The sequence below is a fragment of the Corylus avellana genome, chromosome ca4 (genome assembly GCF_901000735.1).
Source record: "Corylus avellana chromosome ca4, CavTom2PMs-1.0".
NCBI lineage: Eukaryota > Viridiplantae > Streptophyta > Magnoliopsida > Fagales > Betulaceae > Corylus > Corylus avellana.
Genome location: NC_081544.1, coordinates 19,446,621 through 19,474,554, shown reverse-complemented (window position 1 = coordinate 19,474,554; position 27,934 = coordinate 19,446,621). Strand labels below are relative to the sequence as shown.

Sequence of the window (27,934 nt, the reverse complement as noted above, 5' to 3'; positions counted from 1 at the left end):
TTTCCCTTTTTTGGTGGCAAAGTTTGTAATTATCATTAGTACAAAAAATGGAAATGGAAAATAAACAAGGATTAGGATTCTTTAAAGTTCTTAAGGTATTCTAATTCTACTATATAGAATTTCCTCAATAATGATTAGGATTTAATACCTTACAAATTTTAAACAATCTGCATCCTATATATATATATATATATAACAAGGTGATAATTGAATGAACTTGTGTAAAAAGGGCCTGTTATATATATAACAGGCCCTTTTATACAAGTTCATTCAATTACACCTTGTCGATGTATGTGCCCAAATTCTCATGCTTGTCTACTGGACAAGGAGTGAGCCCAAATTAAATTCCCAAAGTCTTGTAACAACTAAGTAGGCCCAAATTTTCAACTAACAAATTTACTAATTTAGACACATTTAGGCTTTAAATAATAATAATAATAATAATAATAATAATACATGATACAATTTACATACATAATGCAACATATTTGTGCATTGTTTTCATAATTTCCTAATTTTCCTGCATAGTCTCTTCTTCATATGGTCATATACACTGGAATTTGTAATCTTTTCTTTAAAAGGTTTGCTGTTCTTTCTCTTTCCCTTCTTCTTTTTCGAATGTTAAGCTCATAATTTTCTTTTAGGATTAAGTATACCAAATTTTTTCATATAACTACAAGCAAATCTTGTAGCTTTCCTTGCTATTTTTTTGTTTGTGAAAACTCAAGGTTAATTGGGAAACCTAAGAATTTTGAATATTTTTTTAGCTCTTATGAATTTCGTTTGGAATTTTAATTTGAGGATCAATGAACATCTCAAGAAGATTGAGTCATTTTCAATCATTCGTGTTTATATTGACTTTGATGCTAATATCTAAAAGGGTAAAGTACACATACTTCCCTCAAACTATTACCCAATTGACAATGTCCTCCAAAACTTTCAATTGTGATAATGTCCTCTCAAGTTATCAAAACATTGTCAATGTCTCCTCCAAGGCTAACAAAAAGATAAAGATACCCTTATAGATTTCTCAACAATACAAAAATACCCCTATAAATTTGAAAAAAATAAACAAATAATTATTTTATTTTATTTTTTAAAACGATTTTTTTAAAAAAAAAATATTTAAAAAACGTTTTTTCTTTTAAACAAACATTTTTTATATTTTTAAAACAGAAATTTTTATTTTTTATTTTTTTTTATAAAAAAAGACGAAAATTTTCAATTTTAATAAAAATGAAAAAAAAAAAAATCAATCATTTTTAAATTTTTTTTCTTATAAAAAGGAATTTTTTTAATTTATTTTTTAAATTTGGCCACCTTAGGATTATATATATGCATTAGGTTTAGATTTTTTTTCTATAACTTTTAGCATTTTTTGTTTTTATTTTACTTAGATAGTTTCATCATTAGGGAAAACATTAACAAATTTTGATAGTTTGAAAGAAATATTGTCAATTAAGTAATAATTTGAAGGAGGTATGTAAATTTTCCCCCATCTAAAAATAATGAATAATTATTAATTATTAGATTGTAGACGGGATCTTCAATTCTTTAATCCCACTTTCAGGGAAAAAAAATACAATAATAATAATAATAATGATAATAATGATAATAATAATTTCTCAAAACCAGAGTGATATCTTATAATATCACCTATAAGACTCTTCACACCATGAATGTGAGAATGAAGGGGTAAGGCAGGATATATGACTCTAAATACTATATATGAGTATGGCGTATTACAAGGTAGGATGAGGTTTTTTGGAAGCAACGATTAGAAAGATTGGAAAACATGTTTATGTTTCAAATTGAGAGTAGAACCGAATTTCTCAAAATGGGAAAACAAGATTTTCGAAAAATAAAAATAAAAGACAATAATTACCATCATTATTATCTCACAACTACTACAGCAAATGATGTTGCTAGAACACTATCACTATTGTCACCTCTACGACCACCTGTTGCTACTCTTGCAAACGGGGGAAACAATCAAGAGACAAACCAGGAGGAAACAATTCAACATCAAAAGCAAAAGGTAAATAACATAAGAACTATAAGTTTTCAGAAATCTCTCATAAATCAAGTCTACTTGCTGCATTACAAAATTGAGTGAAATCCTTAAACATATAAAATCCTCATGGCACAAGAGAAATGCAAAAAGAAATTATTATTATTTTTTTTAAAATGAGACCTCATACATCTGGCATGTACATGTATTTGGAAGACAAGCTCACGAGTGAATTGATGAAAGCCTTTGCAGGAATGGTGGAAAAAGGAAAAAGATGGCTCTTAAACTAAAAGAAATTGGAACATTTTTTTGCTTGGCCTCAGGATTCATTTATTAAAGACTTCAACTCTTGTCGGAATGTAGCAATTTTGTCTGCTTCAACAGCCATGACTAATCCCATAAACCGATAATTTCTTAGCTGCAAAATATTAATTAAAACCAAAGAAATAGAACTTTGTGTTATCAAGAATGAATCCACATGGCAACACAACAATTCACTTCAGCAGCATCAACCAAAAACAAGAGTGATACTTTTTATTTAGTAAACTCTTATACAACTACCATACAATTGAGATGACATGACAGTAAAAATCAATCCTTAATTTTTTTTTTTTTTACAAGTACTAATCCAATAACTTATTTTCACTGCCACATCATCAAGTTGTATGATAGTAAACATAACAATCTACTAAATAATATTCCTCAGACAAAACAATATACAATTTAAAGAGGACATTGTCTTGATATAGTAGTATAGTTCACATATTTCTGGTCCCACCCCTCTATTCTGTTAAAAAAAATCTTGGTCCATCAGCATTGTGCCACTATGATCAAGAAGAGTTGAAAACATTTGTTGCCCACTTTGCAACGAAGTGTAGTAGGCTTGAACTCATACTACTGTGCAAGTTTTGTTTTGTTTTTTCTTTTTGGTGGGTTTGGGGGGAGGGGGGGCAGTATAAGTTTTAGTTAATTTAGGGAAGTCAAACCACAACAAATTAGCATAAGGCCGAAAAAATACTAACCTCATGAGTTGAGGGCTGCTGAGCGTGCAAAGGAAAGCTGAAGGACCACAAGCTAATCTGAGAAGCATTTGGGAAAAATCCAGTCACAAGTGACATACATGAACCATGATATATGTAGACTTGCCAAACAAAAACAAAGGTACATATATAAATGATTTTTTTTTTTGGTGGGGGGGCATAATTTAGGTATCAGTACCTTGTGAAAAATTTCATCTTCTGGCTTTGTATATATTATTGCCTCATCACTATCATTGCTCAGCTTCTTTCTCGGATCTGCGTTTTTGTGCTGTAGTTTGCATCCAGAAACAAATAAACATAGATATGGTAAGAGAGAGATAAGAAATTGCTGAAACCAACTGCAATTCATTTAAAAAACAATAGCAACCAATAATGGGCACGAAGAAGATGCTATGACAGTGTACCTTGTAAATTTTACTGACTAGAATATAAAAATTGAAGCGGAAGGAATTCCTGAGGTCTTCTGTGGGCTTCAAAAGAAAAACAAGAAGATAACAATTAATAAAGGAAGCTGCTTCAGAAGGTAAAGAAACAGACATTTATCACGCTCATCCATCCCTTACTGTTATCATCTAACCTCATCTTCTACGGCCCATGAGATTTCATCAAAGAGGGCATCATAAAGAGGTGGCAAAAGCTGGGGTGGAAGATTCACCACACGCTGAGACACCAGGAGACCCACATTCTGTGCTTGCTCTCCCAAAACTGATCTCAAGTCATCTACTACATCCTCCTCCTGGCATGCTTTAAGGAGGAACTCCTTGAACTCCACGATGCATTTATGGTCCTGTTAAGTACAAAATCCGTGATTTCTGGTTAGACAAATGATCTGATAGTTAGCTTATCTAAAAATGTTGAAATCACCAGCCAGTTGGCCATCAAATTACAAATCATTCTAGCAAGATAATCAGGGCTGAAGCAAAAGGACATAAGACCTGCCTCAAGTTTGGGACTCGAGATGTTTTATAAATTTATTGTCCTTTTACAAACCATGCTAATTTATGTGCAAATAATTAAAAATTAACACTTTGCCATTGTGTTAGTCAAGTGACCTTCCCTGCTCCACCCCTAATAAAACTTTTCTGGGGCATATAATCAGGTCAGAATCATTTTTGCGAAAACATAATATTAAACCGACATACAGCCAGAAAGAAATAACAATGTCAGGAGACTAAATAGTAGGTCATATGCCAAACCAGTTAAAACAGTAAGAAATACATTGCAGCAAATACTGTTGGGATTTAGAAGTATTTGTTGCTTGCCTTATATCTTTGCAAGTTTAGAGCAGTCACGACAGAGAAAACTCCATCATCTTCGTCACCCTCTACCTTAACAACAGTCCCCACTGTTGTCTGCCCCAGTATCAAGTCAACGAAACCACTCAAATCCCATTGCTTATTATCAAGGTAGGTTTGCAGCAAGGTCTTCACTCCATGAAAGTCGTTGGGTTTGGGATCAAAGAATGCAAAATCTGCTTGAACTACTCCCTTCACAGGTACAGATGGAATTCCCATAAATATACATACTAGATCAACATGAAAAACATTGATCAAAACTAAGGAAATTTCACGTATTGTAAAACAAATGTAATATATCAATAATGAATACCATAAGAAAAAAAAAATGCTTACTTCAAACTCTTCATCACTAGAAGACTCATACTGTTCATTCTTCTCTTCCAAAGTATGCTTAAAAACTTTATTTCCTAAGGAGCAGGACAAAAGGTGGTCAGTATGTTTCCTAAAACCAAGAGACTTCAAGCAGAGAGCAAATGACAATAACAAATTTAAAGTCTAGCATTTGACACTCGGCCATGCAAGAAGAGGCTAATAAGATTACTTAGCATGCAATTGCAAATACCTGCAGATTTTGAGGAAGATTCTCTGTGTAGTTTGGAGTCTTGCATTTGACGCTTGGCCATGTAAGAAGAGACTAATTGAGCAACTGAACGAGAAAAAGCAGAGAAGGTCAGAGGCCGAGGTTTCAACAATTGGCGGTGCCTTGTTGGCCTTCGGGGCATCTTGTTAATCTGTGTGAAAAAAAAAAAAAAAAAATCAAGCTCATTTAATTTAAGTTTAGGCTTGATGCTCGAATCAGAATTTGCTAAATTATGACCTTGAGAAAGTACGGTAAATATCAGACAGCATTTCATATCACCGTCAAGACAGACATATTAAGGTCAAAGCATTTCATACCAACTGGGCTGTAATACCACATCCTAGCACCAAAACTATCCGCCGCCACTGTTTTCTCATGAATCCTTATGAGATTATAAAAAGAATCCCCACCCCCCCCCTTGGACAACCCGCTTGATTAAAACGTGACTAAAAATTTTTCTTTTGAAAACCAATAACACACAACAAAGCGGATTGTCACAGTGGTATCCGAGGGGTGTAAACGAGCCGAGCTTGGGCGAGCTTGGCTTGTCCGGGCTCGGCTCGTTTACTTTGAGGCCAGGAGCTCGAGCTAGAGCTTGAGCTCGAACAGGGTTCCAGTCGAGCTCGAGCTCAAGCTCGATTAATTTTGGGATGTATATGTACATGCATTTGGCAAAAATGATTCAATCCAAGAATTCAATATTATGTGAAAGACCAACACCCATCTGTTTAATAAGACGAAGATACTTTTTCTGCTCTAATTTCATCAAACACAAACCATAATTCAGTAAAAAACAGAAACCCCAATACCTATCTATCCAAAAATATTTACACATTTTTCTGGGCAACCAAACAAACACATCAAACGGCAAAACCCCAAACCACCCACCACCCAAGAAGAAGAAACGGAGAAAAAAAAAAACCCAAAAAGAAAAGAAAAACCCACAAATCTTATCACCTCCTCCGCCTCCGATCCACGGCGTACTGCGAGAGTGAAACGACCTCCGAGAGCGGCGTGGACAGCGGGGTTGGCAGCGGCAAGTTCCTGGAAACCGGGCACGAGCCGTTCAGCTTCAGCCAGGCGTCGAGGGGTGTGGTTGCTGCGGTGGTGGTGGTGGTTGCTGTTGGGGGACACTGGGGGAGTGGTAGGAGCGGCAACAGAGATAGGAGGCGAGGAGGATGGTGGAGACTGTGTGAGGAGAGTCGAGAGAATGGAGAGATCAGAGATGATAGATTTAGGTTAAATTTGGGTTCTCTAATTTGCAACCGTTGGATTTGGAAAAATAATTAAATTTTAAATATTAACAATTTGATTCCTTTTACCAAAAACTTATCCAATGTGCCTGTCATTGCTTAGATCGATATGCTTGTTCAATATGATCAATGGATTATATATACGTTTCCAATATTTAATATTATTTGTCAGATCAAACAAGACAAGCTTACGGTGTCTCTGTTATACTATATACATACTTCTTTGTAAATGCTTGATAGTTGTCATCGATTAATATCATCCAACGGCTATTAAATCATCAAAACATTTTGGACGGCGAGAATTAACCGACAAAGCGCACGCATTACGGAATTAATCATAGAATATATTCACCTAGAATTAATCCTCTGTGTGCGTCTGATAGTGAGACTGGTTCTATGCAAGCATAGTAGATGATCTAGACCGTTTATTAGGATCTTCACTTTTTTATTTAATTTAGAACGTTAGATTAATGAGCTTATTATGTCATGTGGAGCACCATATAATTCTTTCAAATTGGTTTACACTTGCATACCATAGATCAAATTCAACGGCTAAGATTAAATTCAATTAAATTGGATGGCTACGATTAAATTTAATAAAAAATTCAAAATTTAGGAATTAGGAATAAAAATTGTGTTATGTAGTATTATTTAGGGTTAGTTTGTTATTTCAATTTCAATAATTACGATTTTAAAAATTGTGTTTTTTTCAATCGCATTTTTTTTCTTCTTATTTTAGATTAAGTATTTTTTAAATCACAACGTAAAACGCTTTATGTCACACACTCACGCACACTAATCACTATTATCATATTACATATAGTATTATTTAGTTAATATGTTAAAATGTTAATGCTTAACACGGGTCAAATATATAATGTCAGTATTAATATATTGTATCTTATATGTAAACATTTATATACTTATATTATATGTTCTCATTATCACGATTCATGATATATGATTTAAATTCAAATTGTTAAGTTTTTACTTACTGTAAATTGTGATTATAATGTATAAATTATAAGAAACACATTAGTTAATTATTAATCATTTAATCTAATAGTAATACTCAAAGTCTAAGTAAGAAATTCATAATGATCTAATGGTCATACACTTATACTTAAATTTTATGATCATATTATCTCACAATTAATATTAATATTATCTTAGATCTAAGATCATGTGATACATCATATATGTTTTATAAGAATAAAGTATATAATTATAATGTATTGATTAAATAACGCAATAACTTATACAAATGTACCATATGATTATATAATGATTAATGATTATGTGATATACCATATACTATTCAAATTTCCAAAGTATAAACTATCTAATTATAATATTTGTATTAAATGACACAATAACTTATATGGTTGTACTATATGATTATATCATATGATAAAATGATTAATGATAATATCATATATTTCTTATTATATATATTTCTTATATGTTTTTATATTAATGTATACATATATAATATATATATATATATATATATATATATATATATACACACATATGCATAAATAACAAAAAAACAAAGGTATATAATATATTTGTTATTATTGAGTAAATGAGTAATGTTGACTATATATTATTATTTGTTACTTAATAAAAAATATATGAGCCGAGCCTAATAAGCGAGGCGAGCCTTATACGATCTTAGCCAAGTCGAGCTGAGCTTGCTTCGTTTAATATTCGAGTTAGGATTTGTGTTCATGAAACGCTTCATTTAATATTCGAGTCGAGCATGAGCCGAGCTTATGCGAGCCAAGCTCGAACTTGCTTGCGAGACGCTTCGCTCACTTAACAGCCTTAGTGGTATGGCGATACCGCAGTATGCCATTAACCCATGCATTAACCTGATTAATAATATCATAAAGTCTCCCAGAGTTACATGCATCATCAATGATTCATCAGAGTTCATATATTTGCACTGGAATATAAATAACATAACACATTAGAGTTGACAATACATCTATGTGAATAATGCTTTACATACAAAAGAATGGCTATACAAAAGTGTCACATGTGACACGAGCCATATACAAAATACCAATGTCTAAACATATACATGAATGCTTATACAAAAGGGGACCAACAACTAGCCCAACAAAATAAACATATGATGCCTTTAGGCCTCAAACATCGTAGCCCAAATACATGGCCTGGCCACAGGATCCTCACCTACAATTTTTGTACCTACATCCACAACATCGTCTGCACCACGGGAATCACCACCACCTGTGATACAGGCAGAATTATGAGCCCGCCGTCTTCATAAAATAGAGACGCTCAGCAGTATGGAAACTTACTAGTTTTCCAAAAGAACCATCATTTGAAAACATCATAAATCATCATCATCATATAACTCATATGATATGCATGCTCATGCTCATCATTGTCATTCTTGTTTCTCTGTGTACCATTTGTACTTGTCCTTACTATGCTTGCCCCTATTGTGCCATTTACAGAGTGAGGTCAATCCTTATTTTGCTTGCCCCTACTTGTGTCATCTACAAAACAAGGACCGTTCTTATTTTGCTTGCCGCTACTTGTACCATTCTATAACTCTATCATACTTTTATGTTTATCAACATGTTTACCATTAAAACTTATTATCTTTGTTAAACAATTATACTCGTCTACTTATCTACTTACTACTTATCACATTAAATACTTATTTACTACATTATCTCCGTAACATTTATATATCCATTCTCATTGTCGTTTATCACAATTTATAATACTTATAAACACTTACAATAATCACTATGATTTCTAATATGACATATTAGAACCTAGACCCATATGTATCAATTTCCATAGAACCCATGGAAACTTAGGATTAATTAACACTTTAAATGTAATTAACCCATTCAAATAGCATTCCTAGTGTTCACAGACCTAAAGCCCCAAATTAATTCAAACCATATAAAATTAGGGTTTATGTTCATACTCTACCAATAGGTAAAATTGGAGTTTCAACCCATTAATTTAACAATCAAGAGCTTGGAATCATATATAGTAATCAACTACACATAAAAGCCCCACATTAATTTTAGGAATTAGGCTTCCTACTAAAATTTCCTAAAATTCGGACCTAATCAAAAATTTCCCAAATTATTATAATTTCAAGCTTGATATCCAATGGATAGAACAAAACCTTAAAGAGAAACTAGAGATTTCAACAACATAACAAAATTCCCAAAATCCCTTTCAAGAATCCTAATTTTGGACCTAAAGAAATCCCTAATGATTCATGTAATTTTCGTTTTCTATAATTAATGGGTAAGATGAAATCACAAAAAAAAGCTTTAGCCTTTACCATTCAAGCTTCCATGACTGGAATCGCCTCCAAGATTTCTTCTTCTTCTTCTCAAGGCCAGCAGCTCTCTTTCTCACTCAAACCTGTTCTTTCTCTCTCTTCCGTGATCTCTCTCTCAATCTTCAAAGCTCTCTCTCTCAAGGCCGTGTGTGTGTGTGTGTGAGGAGAAGAAATAGTGAGACAAAGGGGGAGAAGAAAGGGGGTGTGCAGCATGTGTAAGAACCGCCAAAGGGCTTAGCCCTTTATTCTTTTATTTTCTTTTCTTAAGTTGGAAGAGACCAAAATGTGCTAGAAGAGAAGCACTTCATGTGAGCCAAGTGAGGATGAAGGGGATGTGCAGAAATCCCAATAATGGCCTTCTCACAACCTCACTTAAGTGAATTAAGGAAGAAATGGGCCACAACATAGAAATTCATATTTGGGCCAAACATGAGTAACTTAATACTCTTTTCTTTTGGGCGGTTTTGCTTAAAGACCCACAATATAAAATGACCATATTATAATACTTAACCATACTAACTCATAATATTCTATTTCATTATAAATAGCTTAATAATATTTGCCACATAAGTGTCTTCATGCACCCATTGCCTTGGAGAGTGGACACAATGTGCTTGTGCAAAGGGAGCCACTAGCCCTTCCAAATTTTAGTTTGCCTCCCTTTCCCAACACACTAGACAAGCCCCTCCTTTAGGATATCTTGAGCAGCCCAAATGCTTTTCCAAACATACAGTGGCCGTTGACCCAAAGAAGCATCCAAAATCGACCCAATTGGAAAATACTTCACTTATAGGATCCTTGCTGACAAGGACTCTCTGGACTTTGCAAGATTGTGGTCCTTCATAAACTTATTAGAATACATGATAGGAATGATAGAGGAAAACATTGGCAATATACATGATGATGAGATGAAAGTGGTACATGAAAACAAAGCTTTGTCCATTTGTGAGCTATAAACAATACCTTATTATTTATGTCTTATACTAATTTCAAAAAATGTACAATTAATGTCTTTGAGTTTAACATTTCAGGTATATAAGAATTCAATCTAGATGAAAAATGAATATCTTCTTTTTTAAGAAAAAAGAAAATGATAGTTTGTGGTAGTTTCTATGGAAAAATAGTAATTAATAAGCAATGAGATAGATCACCTACAAAAAAAGCAATGCAAAAAGTTCAATAGGTGTGAATATGTTTAGATATCACTACAAGAAATTTGGTCATTAGCAACCAAATTATTAGCGGCGACCCAAATGTTGCCGCTAATGAGGGGTCATTAGCGGCGACTATAAAGTCGCCGCTAATAGCAAACGCTAAATCCTAAAATAGTTGATATTTAGCAGCAACACCAATAGCGGCGACCATTATTGTCGCTATTTACTACTCATCAGCGGCGACATCAGATGGTTGCCGCTATTAGGCACTCAATAGCGGCGACACACGTTGCCGCTATTTAAACACAATCAGCGGCAACAAACTATTGCCACTACTATGAGCGCAACAATGGCAACTTTTTAAAGTTGCCGCTATTAAGAGGTCAATAGCGGCAACATTTAAAGTTGCCGCTAATGATCCTAATGAAAAAACAAATAAAAAAATAGGACTTATTAGTGGCGACATAAAGTTGCCGCTATTAAGTGCCTAATAGCGGCAACTTTAGTAGTTGCCGCTAATGGTCCTGACAATTTTTTTTTTTTTTTTTTTTTTTTAAATTTTAAAAAAAGGCCTATTAGCGACGACATAAAGTTGCCGCTATTAAGTTAACAGTGGCGACGTTATAAAGTTGCCACTATTGAGGCATCAATAGCGGCAACTTTAAAAATTGCCACTAATGGTCCTGACGAAAAAACAAAATAAAAAATAGGCCTTATTAGTGGCAACATAACGTCGCCATTATTAAGTGCCTAATAGTGGCAACTTTTGCCTAATAGCGGGAACTTGAAAAAGTTGCCGCTATTGAGGGGTTAATAGCAGCAACTTTAAGAGTTGCCGCTAATGGTCCTGATTAAAAAAAAAAAAAAAAAAAAATAGGCCTATTAGTGGCGACATATACTTGCCGCTATTGAGTGCCTAACAACAGCGACTTTTAAATGTTGCCGCTAATGATCAACCGATCGATCATTAGTCCTATTGATCTTAATAATCTCAATCAATCGATCCAAGTGCAATATTAGTGTGATTGATCGTGATACAATCAAATGATTGATCCAATTTGACAAAATTGATTGTTCGATTGAACATCTGATTGCTCTTAGTGTATTCGTCTGATCGATCATGATAAGATTAACCGATCGATCATTAGTCCGATTGATCGTGATAATCTCAATCGATCGATCCAAGTGCAATATTAGTGTGATTGATCGTCATACAATCAAATGATCGATCCAATTTGACACTATTTAATTATGATACATCATATCATAATTATTTTTTCAATCATGACCATCAAAACATTGCTTCTAATGTATTATATTTTGATTCTTAATTTCTTTATATATGAAGTGACCTTAATTTATTAACACACACACACACACACACACACACACATATATATATATGCTTCAAGATGTTTTCAAATGTATATATATTTCATTTATTAATACGGTTAATTAATTAACAATTAAATAGATTGTTTTAATTTGTCAATATTCATTAAAAAAAAAATCAATTTTCTTCATTATAGGAAAAAGGGACTATAATTAATCTCTCACAAATACAAGAGAAGACTAAACCAAACTTTTCAAGTCAAGGTGAATCTAGAAGAAAATTACGAAGACCCCGCCATAGATTACAATCTTTTCATGATATATATATATATTGAGGAAAGTGGTAGAACGACCCCGTTATAGGGAAAACTTTTTCCGGGATCCATTAATTATATTTCGTGCTAGATATTTCATACGAAAATTGTGTTTCCCTCGCTATAGCTTGCTGATCTTTTTACCTAAGGTCACGCCCATCTCTCTCTCTCTCTCATCCTTGACGTATCTCCAATAAATAATTCCATTAATTTGTTTTCTATTTTCTATTTTCTATTTTATGATAATGTTTATAAAAGTTAAAAATAAATAAAATAAAAGCAATTTATTAAAATATTAAAGGGAAAGATCGAAAATTCTAACCGTCCAGTAAGTGAACAATTTGGGCCTGCTGTCACCATAAAGCTCTGGACTGACCTGACTAGTATAATAATCAAAATTCAGAAAATTTTATACTAATCACCTTCTTCACTATTAAATATTAATCTTTATTTTCTAAAAAAAAAAAATTATAATATATATATATATATATAAAAGAATTTCCATAATAGATTAGACAAAAATAAAAATATTTTATGTATTTTCCTTTTTCTCAAAGTAATTAAATATTATTGAGAAAAAGTTAAAAATAGTGTTGGATTGTGTGTGTGGCAGGATAGGAAATGGAAGAAGTACCTGCCATCCAGCTTCTATGCTGTTGAGATCCGAGCCGTCAAATGATCCCGAAAGAATCCAAATCTGGAAGAGACTGAACTTGTTGACCACTTGGATCGACGGCTCCCACACGTTTATGGTTGCCTTTGCCCCATACCCTTCTTGGGATGCTCCGGTGTAGGCTATAAGAATACATACATACAAAATGAACAAAATCTGAAATTTACTTCATGTTATTGAGGAAAGTGGTAGAACGACCCCGTTTTAGGGAAAATTTTTGCTGGGATCCATTAATTATATTTCGCGCTAGATATTTCGCACGAAAATTGTGTTTCCCTCGCTATAGCTCGCTGATCTTTTTACCTAAGGTCACGCCCATCTCTCTCTCTCTCATCCTTGACGCATCTCAGCGGGCTTCCTCTCTTTCTCTCGCCTCCAGCGGCCGTCTGTGGACTCTCTCTCTCTCTTTTCTCATTGCAAGCGGCAAGCCGTCATGTCTGTCTCTCGTCTCCCATCGTGTCCGGTAGCCACCAAAAGAAGTAAGCGTTTTTTGTTCGTGGTTCAAAGTTGTGTTGTGTGCTGCTTGTAATTTTAGCCTTTTTTGGAATATGTTTGGATTGTGAACCTCTCAACTTATGGGATTTGGGTTCAAGTTTTGTGGGGCCGATGTTGGTTTGGCATTTGGGATTCAAGGGTTTGCTTTGCTTGTGGCATTTCTTTCAATTTCCTTAATTGGGTTTTAGTAGGATTTTACTTTAGTCTTTGTCTTGTTTTGCTTTTTTGTTCAGTTTAGCGTAATTCTTTGGTTCCCGAGAATATGCATGTTTTTATGAATAGAATGTGGATTTGGTTCCAATTAGGATATAAGATTGTGTGTTTTTAGTAATACTTAACTTGTTCAGAGAGATTATCCTTATACAGAGAAAGGGAATCAATCATGTGGAAGATTTTCTTCTTTTAATTAAGAGAATAGAAAAAAGTTTCTTCTTTGTCTCAGAGGATATTTGTGCTTGGGAGTTTGTGTTTGTTTGTATATTCATGTTGCTAATATTTATTTTATTTTTGTCATATCTCATAAAAAAAAGTATGGAGGTTGTCTTTGTTACATAGTACGAGACTTTGAACCTAATCTGCCATTTCCCCTGTTTCCTCCGTATCTCTATCTGTATATGAACTTTTTTCTTTCGTCATTTTTTGGGGTACTGGGTGTTTAATCAAAGGTTTCTGTTTTGTTTCTTCTATACCCCTTTGATGGTTAAAACCTGAGCTGTAACTGCAGTAGGTGACCTCCTCCTCTTTTTATTTTTCGTAGGAGACTTTAGAAACTGTAACTGTAACCAAAGCCCCCAAAGAAAAGAAAAAATCAAAATGTGAGCTAATCATGTATGCATTAATCACTTATCTTGCAGAGCATAGAACACTGGTTTTTGCTTTTTTTCTACAAACCACTATGAAAAGTGAAAATTTTGAGAATGCGGGATCTACTTCACTAGAGACCAAATGCAGCATAAATGTGTAGCATAAAAATCTTGGGAGAAAAATCTAATAGAAAACATACATTGGATGAATTAATCCCAAAGTAGATTGAGGAGGATATCCAATGCCCAATGATCCTAGCACAACACCTCCAACAAGTGGGGTAGATGGGATATCCAATTTAGTGGGGTAGATGGATATCCAATTTAGCTGCTTTTGATGTAGCCTCTTCTTCTGCAAAAAAGCCACATTTGGAACATTTTAGTTATTACCATCTTCAAACTCACCGCTAATGTGTAAAAAGAACCTCACTATTTGGAACATTTTACTACCGGATGTAATTTGACTAAAAGGAAAGATACACATGGTAATAACTAATCAAATGCACAAAAGAATTATTTCCTCTGAAACCACAACTTCATCAAAAGAAGAGGCTGATTTTATGTTCACTTCCTCCTGGTATTTATTTATTTAATTATTTACTCGTTCTCTGTCCTTACTCTCTACACAATATAACTTGCATACAATTCATTCCCATCAAAAGTTGGTATGATTTTAAAGCCTGGAGAGCTTAAGGGTGTGCGTGTTTAACTTGTACTGTTCTGAGTAATCTCCTATCATTTATTGACTTAAGAAGTGTTGGCCCTTCAATTTGAGTTGTGCTTGCTACCAGTTGCTTTGTCGTATTGTTGAAATTTAGTTGTTTTGATTAATCTCTCTTTAGGACATAATTAAAGGTTTGTATTTTTTATAGAGACTGCTGGTTTTGTAGCCCAGTGTTACATAGCTATTATGTTTTGGGAGATTTTAATAGGTTAATATTTTACATATTGTGGATTGATTACTTACCTTGATGGAAATGAATTATTTTTTCAAAAATATTTCATTCAGGTTTCAAATAGTAGGTGATTCAGATAGTAGGTCACTCTTAATTTTAATATTATTTACATGCTTTTGAACCTATAGTTTTGTTGAGTTTCCATGTGTTGCAGCTCATGCCCTTATTGTTGGATTGTGATGCTTATGCGTGTGTCCAAAAGTTAAATTACTACCCTTGGTCTTTTCCATCATTAAACTCTTCTCTTTACACTGAGAACATAATTGAGTTTTTGAGGTATATATAGATGCTATATCAGTGTATGCTTTCATACAACATTTCTTCATCTTCTTCATATACCTTGGTTCGTGTCTCTCTTTCTCTCTCCATCCTGAAATTTTAGCAATAGGCGATTGTTCTTGCCTTTGTTACAATATTCCCTAAGTGTCTCTCATGGATTCTATTTGATTTTGTTAATTCGTGTAGTGCCATGTTCACTTATTGGTTTTGGCAATTTGTTTTCTCTTTTGTTTCAGTTTAATGATTATTTCTATTTGCATCATTGGTGAGAAAAAAAAAAAAGCATGTTTACAACCTTTCCGAATCAAGTTTGCAATGTAGAATGTTATTTTATCAATCTTGACTCATTCAATCTCTCACTTAGAATACACGAGGTAGTGCTTCAATGTGTTTCTGTGTGTGTTTTGTAATAAAAAATGGAGAATGAGATTCACACCAAGTACCAAAAATAATTTCAGGTGTGCATACATGTACACCTTTCTTTGTGTTGATGTGCGATAAGAAAATATTTAGAGGGTGGGATTCTCCTCAACTATAAAATATAGTTTGAGGTAGTAACAAGATGATCTCCATGGTGGTAGCATCCATCTTGCTGGAATTTTGAGTTGGTTAATCTATGTTTAGTATGAAGAGGTCTTAATTTGTGTGCAGTGATGTTGATATCTACATAGCCAAACCTTCTGCTAGCCCACTTTGAGGACATTAATTTTTTTTTTCTTTAGATATCAATCATTTCCTCCTCTTAACAATAGAGTATACATGATACTTAGCTTTGAAAAAATATGACCTTATAATATGTCCAATTCGACCTTATAATATTTTCATTACCAAAATATTTGTATAGTGAAACTTGCAGCATCAAACATTGCATTACAGATTATATTATCATTCCATACCGTGAATCAGGCACATGTTTGGAGTTGTTATCTGTCTTTGTTGTCATTCTTGAGTGTTTCATTTTAGCTAAGTAAATACTGTATCATGGTAGAAAGCTTGTGCTAATTGTAGTCTCTAATAGTTTGATTGTATCGAGTTAGTTGCATGCTTTGATGGTGCATACTCTTGGTAGTGTTTATGGACAGGTTATTATTACTGTTGAAAAGAAAATATAAAAATAGATGTGTTATTATGGTAATAATTCATACATGCATGCTTTTAAAGTTTTGCTATCATGGCAACATGGTTTACTCTAAACTTAATACATTTTCAAGGTCCATGGTGTATTATAATGAAGAAACATTTGATGGATTACTATTTTATGTAACTATAGGTTGGTTGAGATAAACACCATGAACATGAATGTGTGTTATATATTTTTCAATACCCTTGATTTGAAGTAACAACTTATGTGTGATATCTAAATTAAACCTCTTTTGTTTTCTTTAGGTACATCATATTTACTCAATTTTATAGTCTTACTTTTCATAAAAGTTTATGTATACTTGTTCAATAATCTAGACATTAAATCTATTTATAGGATAATATATGTATATTATTAAAATTATAATGGTAACAATTATAGTTATACATAATATAGGGAATAGGGAATGAAGCACGTGCATTGCACGTGCCATCCCAATATATATATATATATATGTTGTTTTTTCCCGGTAGTGAGCCAGCTCAATCTACAGCAAACAGCAAGAATCAAAAGAAAATGGCAAAACCAACCATATATTATGCATCGTAAAGTTTTATCCTAATCTCTTCAATTGGGAGCTTCTATTTATTTGTTTGTGTTGTTTGTTTAGTCAGGTAATAGGTTGTTGAAATTTGTGATTTCAGATGGACTATTGCTTTATAAAGTAATTATGAATGTTTTAGAAACTTCACATAAGCACTGGACGACCCACTTCATAAAGCAATATGTTTAGTGAGAACAAAATATCTTAATATTTGTATATACACTGAAATGTAATAGTTACAAAGTTTATGTTAAAATACTGCAGTTTATGACATGGGAAGCATTGCAGTTTTCAACTATAATTCCCTATGTTATGGCGGTTAAATTAGTTATTTAGTTGTAAGGTTTTATTTCTGACACTATTGCACTTCAATGCCACGATAAGGATTGCCTATCTTCTCATGCAAAGTTGTAGTTAAAAAATTTCATATTACAACTGATCCCCTATCTTATGCAATTCTAATTTGAAATTGGCTATAAGTTGGCGACAATCTTTTCTTCTGATCACTATTTGTAGTAATTTGATCTGAAAAACAAAGAATTATAAAGAATTTGGGTCATATGATGTCAATTATTTTTGTAGTTTCCATAGAATTACTTGAGAAGTTTAACAGAAGATTTTACAAGCTCCCAAGTATCAAGACATTGATATTTTGTGTTGTCAAATGTTGAATTCATTTCTTAAATGGTAATCAACTATTTTTCTGTATTTTAAGGAGGAGGCATTCACAAATTTCTCAAGTGATTCGTGAATACCGGAAAACTGCTTATCGAATGCCAATGGCAGTTTTGGTATGTTTACTTATTCCTTGCCAGTTCATGTTTTACAAATTCCTAGGTATTATACAACGGGAATTTGTGTTAGCCCTCCTGATAGCTTGTTGTCTTTATATTGACTGTGATTTGGTTATCGACTTATCGTCCCAATAAAACTAATTATTTGGTAGTGGACCATTCATCTTGACTTGGAGGGCATGTTTAATGATGCATGCTAATGGTTAGCGTCTTATATGGATGTCTCTCAAGTCTCATGCCTCACACTCCCATGCATTTTTTTAGATAGGTCCTTGCATTTAGAAACTGAATAGATTTTTTTATTGCTTAACATATATTGGACCACTCGGATTTGTCCAATTTGCTTGCTTTGTAGGTCATCACAGCATAGAGTGCTTGTCTCCTTTCCTTCTATTATCCATATTGCAGCCAAGTGTAATTAACAGTACTAAGGGTGAAAATAATTCCTAATCATTTAATCATGAAACATGTTTTTCATTGGTACTAGTTGTTGAGTGAGCAATTATAAAAGGAATCTTTTTTACTGCAAGAAAATTTCTCAATGGTTAATATGTTGTTGTTGGATATGTGGGTGGAAGTTGCACTCTTCTACTCCATGAGGAGGTATATAGCTGTTTGAACAAGACCCTTTTTAAGTAATGTATTTTTCTTGTATTCTTGCTTTCGAATAATGTTATTCTGGAGTTTTTTCTTTCCTGGTTCAAACGTGTAGTGTTTGCATATGAATTCTCTCTCTCTCTCTCTCTCTTCTAGGCATCACGAAAGCATTACTGCACTTACAAGCACATACGCGGGAAAGAGAATATTGATGAAGAATGGTGCACTTCCGACCCATATGGCTTTTTTGTTATTTTGTTTTTATAAATAAGATTCCTTTCATTTTTCATAACTGAAAATGGTTTTGGAAATTTCCAGCAAGTTGCTTTTGAGTAATCGAGAAATAGGATGCCCAAAATTTAAGTGAGTTATATCTATTGTCCTAGGTTATCTTTGTTTACACTATGATGTATTGCACGTGCCATCCCAATATATATATATATATATATGCTTTTTTTTTTCAATAGCAGTGACCATAGGGTCGCTGTTATTGAGTTTCTATTTTTTAATTCATTAGCAGCAACCTCTAAGTTGCCGCTAATGAGATAAATAGTGGCGACTCTATGTTGCCGCTAATGACAGACGAATAGCTGCAACTATAGGTTGCCGCTAATGATAGAGGAATAGCGGCAACTCCATGTGGCTGCTATTCACTTTTTTTATTTTTATTTTTTAATTTTCGTATATCATTAATGACATACAATTAGCGGCAACTTGGTGGTCGCTGCAAATGATATACCAATAGTGGCGACCATGGAACCATTTTGAACCCTTTTTTCCGGCAAAAAAAATTTATTAGCGGCAACTTAGAGTGGCCGCTAATGAGTTGTCATTAGCGGCAACTTTGAAAGTCGCCGGTATTTAACTTTACTGTCGGATTACTACCAACCACCAAATAGTGGCCGCGTGTTGTCGGTATTTATAAATAGCGGCAACTTTTTCCTCATTAGCGGTGACTTTGGGTCACCGCTAGTGAGCATAATTTTTATAGTGTATAAACGTGAACAAACAATATAGAATTTTTATTCAATAGTTGTGAGTATGTTCGATAGGCGTAGAGGATGGTTAAATTTTCATTTAAGAATTTATTTGACTTGTTGAGATGCCAACGTTCGTAACAAGCAATATAGCAAGATGTCATTGCCTAAGTAGAATGTTGAAAATTATTTAATGAAAATTAAAGTTTCCCTCCAATTTGAAAATTTCAACTTTCTCTTTATTTTTGTCTTACACTTTGTCCCACATTGAAAGCTACAATATTTTATTTTGTGCTTTATATGGGATTGCATTTCTTTTATTATAGAATGGCTTTTTGGTAGACACATGCTAATGGTGTCACCCGGGACGAAGCTAGCACGTACGCATCATCACACACTCACATGGGCTTATTATTTACGTGCACATGACATTTCAGTAATAATATTCTTCTGTAATTTTATAAACTACTTACTGTTTAGAGTAGTATTCAATATTTTCAATATACACACTACATAGTGCAAATTACTGTTCAATAATTTAGTCATTTAAATATACATTTATTTTGCATTCTTTAATTTTGTAGTTCACACATCTTTATTTTAGGCAAAAATACACTTTACTCTCCAAAGTTTCACCCTATTTTTAATCTGGCCTTCAATGTTTAAAAAATTGCAATGTATCCCAACAAAGTATCAAAAATTCAATGTAGCCACTTCGTTAGACATTTTCGTCAAATTTGACGAAAACTAGCTCACATGTGCCGCACATGTGTTTTTTAGTTTAACTTTTCAAAATTGTCCTAAATTTAGGATAATTCAAAAAATGCCCTAAAAAAAAAAAAAAAAAAAATTGGGGTGGTTGTAGCCACCCCCTTTGGCCATGGGTGTCACTTGGCCACCCCCATCTAGTAAAATTGAGGGTGGTGAGCAACCCCCACGATCCATAGGGGTGGTTCAGCCACCCCTAAGTGGCTAGAAGGGGTGGCCGAAACTACCACCAATGGGCTAAAGATGGGGGTGGGCCGCCGAACCATCCCCATGGGCCATATGTGTGATGCCCCGAATATTAAAAACCCGAAATTCTTTTTTTTTTTTGTTTTTTTGTAAGTATTAATCACTTATACAATACAACTGCTCTTACAACTTTGTTTAAACATTTTTAGTGAAAAACAACCAAAATATTCAAGTTTTAGTTTCGTACTCAACGTTCGGTCATGGACCACACGAACATTCGACCTACAATCCTAGAACGATTGGGTAATAGTACACTGAACGTTCGAAGCATAGCACCAAACGTTCGAAGCCAGTCTAAAAAGTAATTTTAACCTATTATCCATCATCTCAACTTTATCTACACCTCCTCTCCTATAAAAGGGACACCCCTCGCCCTCTAGACTTCACATTTTACCCCACACCCCAGCAACCTTAACCCTAGAGTGAGAAAGAGTTTCTAGAGAGAGAATGAGGAGATTTTTTTAAGTTGTTTGCCATCTTCAAGGTAAACATCTATGCACTAAGCTTGTTTTTATGTTATTTATACGATTTTCATGTTGTTTACAAATTTTAAAGTGCCACGATGAGTTTATGTAATTATTTTCCTTAAAAAGTAAAAAGGTTTTTCAAATGTTTTAAACCACCTCTTGTTTTCTTAGATTATCATGTTGTTGTGATTTATTATGTCTTTATGGTACCTATTAGGAGCTTATGATGATATTTGCTACATGTCGATTTAGAAATAAGAACCTTGCATACATTCTAACATTATGGCTTGTTCGTTCGCTACACTCTGACCGAATATTCAACCATGAGCCCGAACGTTTGGACAATGTCCAAAATGGATAATTAGGGTTTTGTGACCTTTTCCCGACTAGGATTTTATGTGTTTAAGATAGATTCTCTAGTGTTGCTTGTAATGTTAAAATATGTTTTGAAATAGTAGGAATTCAAGATGTCCGAGGATTTGAGCGAACAGACGAGGTAAATAAGCACTTACAACTGCATTCAATAAAAATGTGCAATATGTTAGTTGTCTGAACACGCGTATGTTATGAGCCTATTTACTTTTTATGGAATTGGGTATATGTTTAATTCAATAGATAACGATATGCATAGTATGACATGATACATAAGTATGTGCAATATAATGGTCATGGGCTTACTTGTGATGCCCCAAAAACTTTAAAACCCGAAACAAGACCATTAAGAAAAAACAAGTGTATCTCTAGTATTCATTTTTTTTTTTTTTTTGTATCAAAACAATCATTATTTACAATTTTTTAAAAGACCATTTCTTTTATTTTAAGTGAACAATCATTATTTTTTTTTGCCTTTGACCGAACGTTCGATAGGAGACCACCAACCATTCGAGCATGGCCTTAGTGTGAATGTTCGACAGGGGACCACCTTGGACGTTCATTGACCAAATTTGAAACCATTAGGCATTAATCAAATGTTCGACCTGCAGCCCTAGAACTATTGTATGATAGTACATCGAATGTTCGACTATAGTACTGAACGTTCAATGACAATTTGAAAAGCAATTTTAACTCATTCTCCACCTTATCTAACATGCACACTCCCACTCCCCTATAAATAACCCACATCCTCTGACCTTCGACCCCATCCCTTTACTTCCACACCCCTCGTAATCCTAAAACTAGAAGAAAGAGGTATTTTAGATAGAGAAGGAGGAGATTTGGAAGTAGGAGACCCTCTTCAAGATAAGCTCTCTTGCCCTTTGTTAGTTTTTATGGTATTCTAGTGTTTTTCATGTTCTTTACAAGTCTTAGGAATCCTATGATGAGTTGTGTTATTATTCTCTTTAAAAAGTGAAAAAGTTTTCAAATGTTTAAAAAACACCTCTTGTTTTCCCAAGTTTTCATAATATCATGGTTTACTATGCTTGCATGAACTCATTAAGAGCCTAACATGAGATTTGTTACGCAGTAATTAGAGGATAGGAGCCTTGCATGTATTATGGCATTTGATCGAACATTCCCTGCATACTGACCGAACATTCAACCCTAAGTTCGAATATTCAGCCAGAAGCTTCAAATGTTTGACGAGTGTACGAAATGAGTAAAATTAGAGTTTATAACCTTTTAGCTAGATTACTTATCGATTATGACCTTATGTGTTTATAATACGTTCTCTGGTACTGCATGTAACGATAAAATATGTTTCGTTATAGCAGGGGTTCCAATGTCTGAGGAATCGAGCGAGCGTAGGAGGTAAGTAAATACTTACTGACTACTTTTCTTAAAAACGTGCGATATATGAGTTGACTGAGCACGCGTATGTTATGAGCATATTTATTTTTACACAACTTGGTAACCGCCTTAATAATTAATTAATAAGATGCATTGTATGACATGGTACACTGGCATAGGTGGTATAATGGTTATTAGCTTATTATATGCACTTGATTCTATAGTTAAATGTATATTTGTTTATACGAACCTTGGATCCAATGGTTGCTTCGTGACTGGCGCAATCATGTTTAATTAGCGGGTTACTACATGATGTACATTATTAGTAGCGTGGGTCACAAGAGGTTGTCGAGTTGATAGTTATAGACGGTAGCATACAATGGTCGGAGCATCGACATTGTGTTACAAGTCCATTGGGACAGCGCCAACCCTACTAAGAATAGGTAATATCTCGGATAGACCATACGTGATAGTTATGACTTATTAAAGCATTAATTTTATGCATTAAAAATAGGCTATTGTCCCTGGAATTACATCCAATCTTCTCACAAACCAAAACCTTATTTTTAGTATAGTGACAAAGGTGACACCTCTTTTGTTTAAAATAAATATATGTTTACTTATGCACTTAAATAAGAGCTCATTTTATACTCAACTGTGAGATCTATTTACTAAGTCTTAGAGCATGTTTGGGTCTACGCTTGCAGACCCAAAACGTGCGTCTGAAGCATCAAAAGCTTGTTTAAGCCAAAATACGGTCATTTGGTAAAATGGTTGTGAAAGAGCTTTTGAAGTTTCAAACGTTAAAACTCACGTTTGAGCATAAGTTGAATAATGAAGCTTCTGCTGAAACGGACGATTAGAAGAAAGGCGCGCCGCACTTTTGTGATTAATGAAATATATGCATAGACAAATATACCCTTACAAATTTCACAAAATGACAACAAAATCCATATATAAGCATCTCTTCCCACCCTTTGATAAATCCTTCTCGTTGCCTCCAACTACTCTAGAGAGAGAGATCCAGGCAGGTGAGCTATAGCTCCATTTAATTTTGCTTTTGCTCATCCATTTTTTTCCAATAAAACACATATTTTTACATTTATTACAGAATACATATAGGAAAAATATAGATTAACATCGAATAGTATAGAGAATAGATCAAAGGGAAGAAGATAAAGGAGAGATAACTCACCTGCCTAGATCACTGCAGTGGTGGAGCCACGATGGTCTTCGGCGGTGCCGTGATATTTTTCCTACCATGGCACCTCATCTTCTCCTCACCTTCTCATATTTTTCACTAGTACTAGTCCTGGTGGGTGTTTGGTTGTTCATTTATTTGAAGGCTTGAGTTTTGAGATGGGAAGAGAAAAGGGGAGAGCACAGAGAGGAGATGAGAAGGTAAGAGATCGAGGATGAGAAGGTGAGGGGTGAGTGTCTGAGGAGTGAGGGTCTAAGGAAATCTTCTGGAAATTAGTGAGTCTTGAGGAAATCTTTTGAAAACTAGTGGGTGGTGGAAATCTTCTAGAGAATGAAATTTTTTAAGAAAAAAAAAAAAAAGCCTACGAGTCTTGCGTGTGAGTTAAAGGAAAAAAACAGAGTGTGGGTCTCGAGGAAATCTTTTTGGAAATCTTTGAAATTAGTGGTGGAAATCTTCTAAAGAATGACATTTTTTAAGGAAAACCCTTGTAAGGAGTCTTAAGGAGGCCGAAGGAAAAAAGAGTGAGGATCCGAGGAAATCCTCTGAAATTAGTGGTCTCGAGGAAATCTTTGAAACTAGTGGCAGGAACTTTAGAGAATGAAATTTTTAAGCAAAAAAAAAAAAAAAAAAATGCCTGCAAGGAGTCTTGCGCGTGAGTTGAAGAAAAAAAAAAAAAAAAAGTCAAGAAATAGTTGTAGACAGAAAAAGTATATATGTACACCCACATTGGTTCAAGTGCAGCATGCTAATTTATATATATATATATATATATATATATATATAAAGCTTATGATGGGGGAGAAACAATTAGTTTATGTGAACTATTTAATGCTATTCATGTTGCAGAAACTTGATTCCATTATTTTTTGTTGTTGCCCTTTTATTGATGAATATGCATATTATTCATGTAAATATAAATTTTTGCATTCTATCCGTTGGTCACTTGAAACAAATTTTTAATTATTAATAGTGTTTAACATACTTTTTTATTTATAATTTTATCAGCTTATTTATTGTATGACAAACATGAGTAAAAAAGGTCAAAGCAACGTTGCTGTTACTGCAGATATAAAGAAAGTAGTTTGGACTGAAAAACTGCTAGAAGATTATCTTGACATATGTATTACTGAGATTCATGCTGGTAACCGCCTAGGAACACATTTCAATAGGACAGGATGAAAAAATGTGATAGATAAATTTAATGAAAAAAACTGGAAAACAATATTGTTATAAACAACTAAAGAACAAGTTGGATAGTTTGAAAAAAGAGTGGAACATTTGGAAGAGATTGATAGGCAAGGAAACTGGCCTTGGATGGGATCCGGTGAAAAAGACAATTGATGCACCCAATGATTGGTGGGAAAAAAAATTGCAGGTACAATATTTGTACTTATTTGTTTTTGTTTAAATGATTTAAAAAATGTTTTATTATTGATTTTTACAAATACCTAAATACAGGAAGTTCCAAAAGCAACCAAGTTTCGCACGACAGGTTTGGCTTATGCTATGAAGGTGAAAATATTGTTTAGAGATATAACTGCCACCAGGGAGGGATCTTGGGTACCATCCATAGGGTTGGTTCCTAATGATATTAGTGGCATTGATGCTGCAACTGTAATACTTGATGAAGATGACAATGTTGTAGAAGGTCTAGATGTTTTGGATGATAAACCAAATCTCAATACACATGGCATTAATGATATTCCTGCATATTTAGATACGCAGGATAAAAAAAATAAGAAGTTTGGTCTTGCGGTTCAATGTAAGAAAAGAAAGAAATGAGTTCCAATCGTTAGTCAACATTTGAGTCGTATTTGTGATGTAATAGAAAGTAAGAATACAGTGACATCTAAGAGCTACAATAAGCCTGGATGTAATATTGAAGAGGTTATGGATGTTGTTCGGGGGATTGCCGAAAGAGAAAATGACATTGACTTAAGTTTGCAACAGAGGTATTTCTTAAGAGATCACATAAAGAGATGTTTGTGACTATTAAAGAGCCATGGTTGCAGATTGACTTTATCAAGCAAATGAGAAATAGAGAAATTAATCGTCGTAGCATGGAATAATGTTGTTATTTTTTAATGTGGTTTTGTTATGAACTATTTGAAAAGTTACAAGGATTTATTTGAATGTTATTCTTTTTTTTTTTTTTTTATGGGTGCTTATATATTTATTTTGTGTTTATTTCTTTATTTTTTTTCCTTACGGACATGGACAATAGGGATTATAGCACTCAAGATGATACAAGTGATAGTGATTATGGTGAAGAGGAAAATGAAAATGAAAATGAAAATGATGTTTTTATTCTAGCAGCTACAACAGTAGAATTTGTTGAGAACTATTATATGCCATATATTACAAAGGAACCTTGTAGGACCTCTTCTCAAATAGGTTATAAGTGGGTTATGGAGATTTTACAAGGTAATCCTGATAGGTGCAAACAAAATTCCATAATGGAAATACATGTATTCATTTACTTGTGTGAAGAGTTGAAGAAAAGATATCATTTAAGATGTACTAAGAAATTAACTGTTGAAGAGTTAGTGGCTATGTTTTTGAATACTTTAAGCCATGGGTTTGGGAATAAAATAGTGCAAGAAATGTTTCAACATTCAGGAGAAACAATTAGTAGACATTTTACTAGTGTTTTAATGGCCGTTTCAAGAATGGCGATTGACATTATTAATCCTATTGATAGGGAGTTTAGGGATGTTCGAAGCAAAATTCGTGATGATGAGTGGCATTAGTCATACTTTAAAGATTGTATTGGAGCCATTGATGGAACCCATGTGCCAGTTAAAATTTCTCAATCGAAACAAATACCATATATTGGTCGAAAAGGGATTCCTACACAGAATGTTATGGCTATTTGTGATTTTCGTATGTGTTTCACCTTTGTTTAGATTGGATGGGAAGGTACTGCACATGATACACGTATTTTTTTAGAAGCTATTCGAAAGGAAGAATTACGATTTCCACACCCACCTAGAGGTTTGTATTTAATAAAAATAACAATTATGAATTATACATGAAAAAAATATATTTTTTCAAAAGCTTTTTATGACCGTTATTCGTATATTTTTTGTAGGAAAATATTACTTGGTAGACGTAGGATATCCTCACATGAAGGGATACATAGGGCCATACAAATGGGAGCGGTATCATCTACCAGACTTTCGTCGCGGAAGCCAACCGAGGGGTATACATGAAATTTTTAATCATGCACATTCGTCACTTAGATGCACTATTGAAAGAACATTTGGAGTATGAAAAAATAAGTGGAAGTTATTACATTGCATGTCGAATTTTCCTTATGATAAACAAGTGAAAATCGTGGTGGCGTCTATGACTCTTCATAGCTTCATTAGGAAGCATGCAATAAAGGATGCTGAGTTCCAACCATATGATGATGATGAAGATTTACTTCCTACTGACAATATAGGCGATCACGAAGCACAAGATGAGTCAAGCATACAACAATCAGAGACGTCCAATGAAAATTCTATGAACATTGAGCGTGATCATATTGCTAATCTACTTATGACCCGCTAATGTTTTTATTTATTTATTTATTTTTTTAATGTTGTTTTGTTATAAACTATTTAAAATGTTGTAAGGATCTCCTTGAATGTTGTTCTTTTTTATGTGTTAAATACTTTGAAGTGTTGTGGTGTTAAAAAGTGTGTTAAATACTTTGAAATGTTAAATACTTTAAATAATTTTAAAAAAAGAAAGAAAGAAAATAATTGACATCACTTTTTATTACTTATAAGTATAAAAGAAAGAAAATGTTGACGTTTTGTTACATAAACCATTACAAAATAATTTTTACTTGTGAAAGCTAACATTAAACAGTTTTATATAAAAATGTTGGTATAAAATGGAAAAAAAAAAAAAAAAATCATTGCCAACCTTAGGCCTTTATTGAAAAACATAT

The 27,934-nt window shown here is 33.5% G+C and overlaps 2 protein-coding genes and 2 long non-coding RNA genes across 5 annotated transcripts; 2 read left to right on the top strand and 2 right to left on the bottom strand.

The window, feature by feature from the left end:
- Positions 1-2,055: 2,055 nt before the first annotated feature.
- On the bottom strand, positions 2,056-6,156 carry LOC132177604 (protein BCCIP homolog). 2 transcript variants are annotated; one of them, XM_059589994.1, is made up of 9 exons: positions 5,875-6,156; positions 4,912-5,080; positions 4,683-4,756; positions 4,314-4,538; positions 3,629-3,838; positions 3,456-3,521; positions 3,230-3,319; positions 3,034-3,090; positions 2,056-2,429 (listed from the first exon to the last, which is right to left on the bottom strand). In XM_059589994.1, exons 2-9 carry the CDS (start codon positions 5,069-5,071, stop codon positions 2,331-2,333), a joined length of 981 nt encoding a protein of 326 aa, XP_059445977.1. In that variant the 5' UTR covers positions 5,072-5,080; positions 5,875-6,156; the 3' UTR covers positions 2,056-2,330. The 2 variants fall into 2 exon arrangements, with proteins under 2 accessions (XP_059445977.1, XP_059445976.1); XM_059589993.1 differs by having other exon boundaries at positions 5,887-5,969.
- Positions 6,157-8,119: 1,963 nt separating this feature from the next.
- On the bottom strand, positions 8,120-9,803 carry LOC132179713 (uncharacterized). Its single transcript, XR_009439953.1, has 2 exons — positions 9,526-9,803; positions 8,120-8,653 (listed from the first exon to the last, which is right to left on the bottom strand). It is a non-coding gene; the product is annotated as an uncharacterized LOC132179713 (long non-coding RNA).
- Positions 9,804-13,280: 3,477 nt separating this feature from the next.
- On the top strand, positions 13,281-18,975 carry LOC132176883 (uncharacterized). Its single transcript, XR_009439678.1, has 3 exons — positions 13,281-13,477; positions 17,932-18,007; positions 18,764-18,975. It is a non-coding gene; the product is annotated as an uncharacterized LOC132176883 (long non-coding RNA).
- A 6,045-nt stretch (positions 18,976-25,020) lies between these two features.
- Positions 25,021-25,776, top strand: LOC132178175 (uncharacterized). The gene is made up of 3 exons (XM_059590626.1): positions 25,021-25,135; positions 25,290-25,369; positions 25,453-25,776. The coding sequence occupies exons 1-3, from the start codon at positions 25,021-25,023 to the stop codon at positions 25,774-25,776; spliced, it is 519 nt and encodes a 172-aa protein (XP_059446609.1).
- The last annotated feature ends 2,158 nt before the right edge of the window (positions 25,777-27,934 follow it).

What these genes read in the sequence shown, in the direction of transcription:
- LOC132178175 (XM_059590626.1), top strand. Translation starts at nt 25,021, where the DNA reads ATGAGTAAAAAAGGTCAAAGCAACGTTGCTGTTACTGCAGATATAAAG. An exon ending in TATTACTGAGATTCATGCTG is followed by an intron (nt 25,136 to 25,289) that starts GTAACCGCCTAG and finishes AGAGATTGATAG; the next exon opens with GCAAGGAAACTGGCCTTGGA. An exon ending in GGTGGGAAAAAAAATTGCAG is followed by an intron (nt 25,370 to 25,452) that starts GTACAATATTTG and finishes ACCTAAATACAG; the next exon opens with GAAGTTCCAAAAGCAACCAA.
- LOC132177604 (XM_059589994.1), bottom strand. Translation starts at nt 5,071, where the DNA reads ATGCCCCGAAGGCCAACAAGGCACCGCCAATTGTTGAAACCTCGGCCT. An exon ending in TAAACTTGCAAAGATATAAG is followed by an intron (nt 3,839 to 4,313) that starts GCAAGCAACAAA and finishes TGTACTTAACAG; the next exon opens with GACCATAAATGCATCGTGGA. An exon ending in AAGATGAAATTTTTCACAAG is followed by an intron (nt 3,091 to 3,229) that starts GTACTGATACCT and finishes AATGCTTCTCAG; the next exon opens with ATTAGCTTGTGGTCCTTCAG.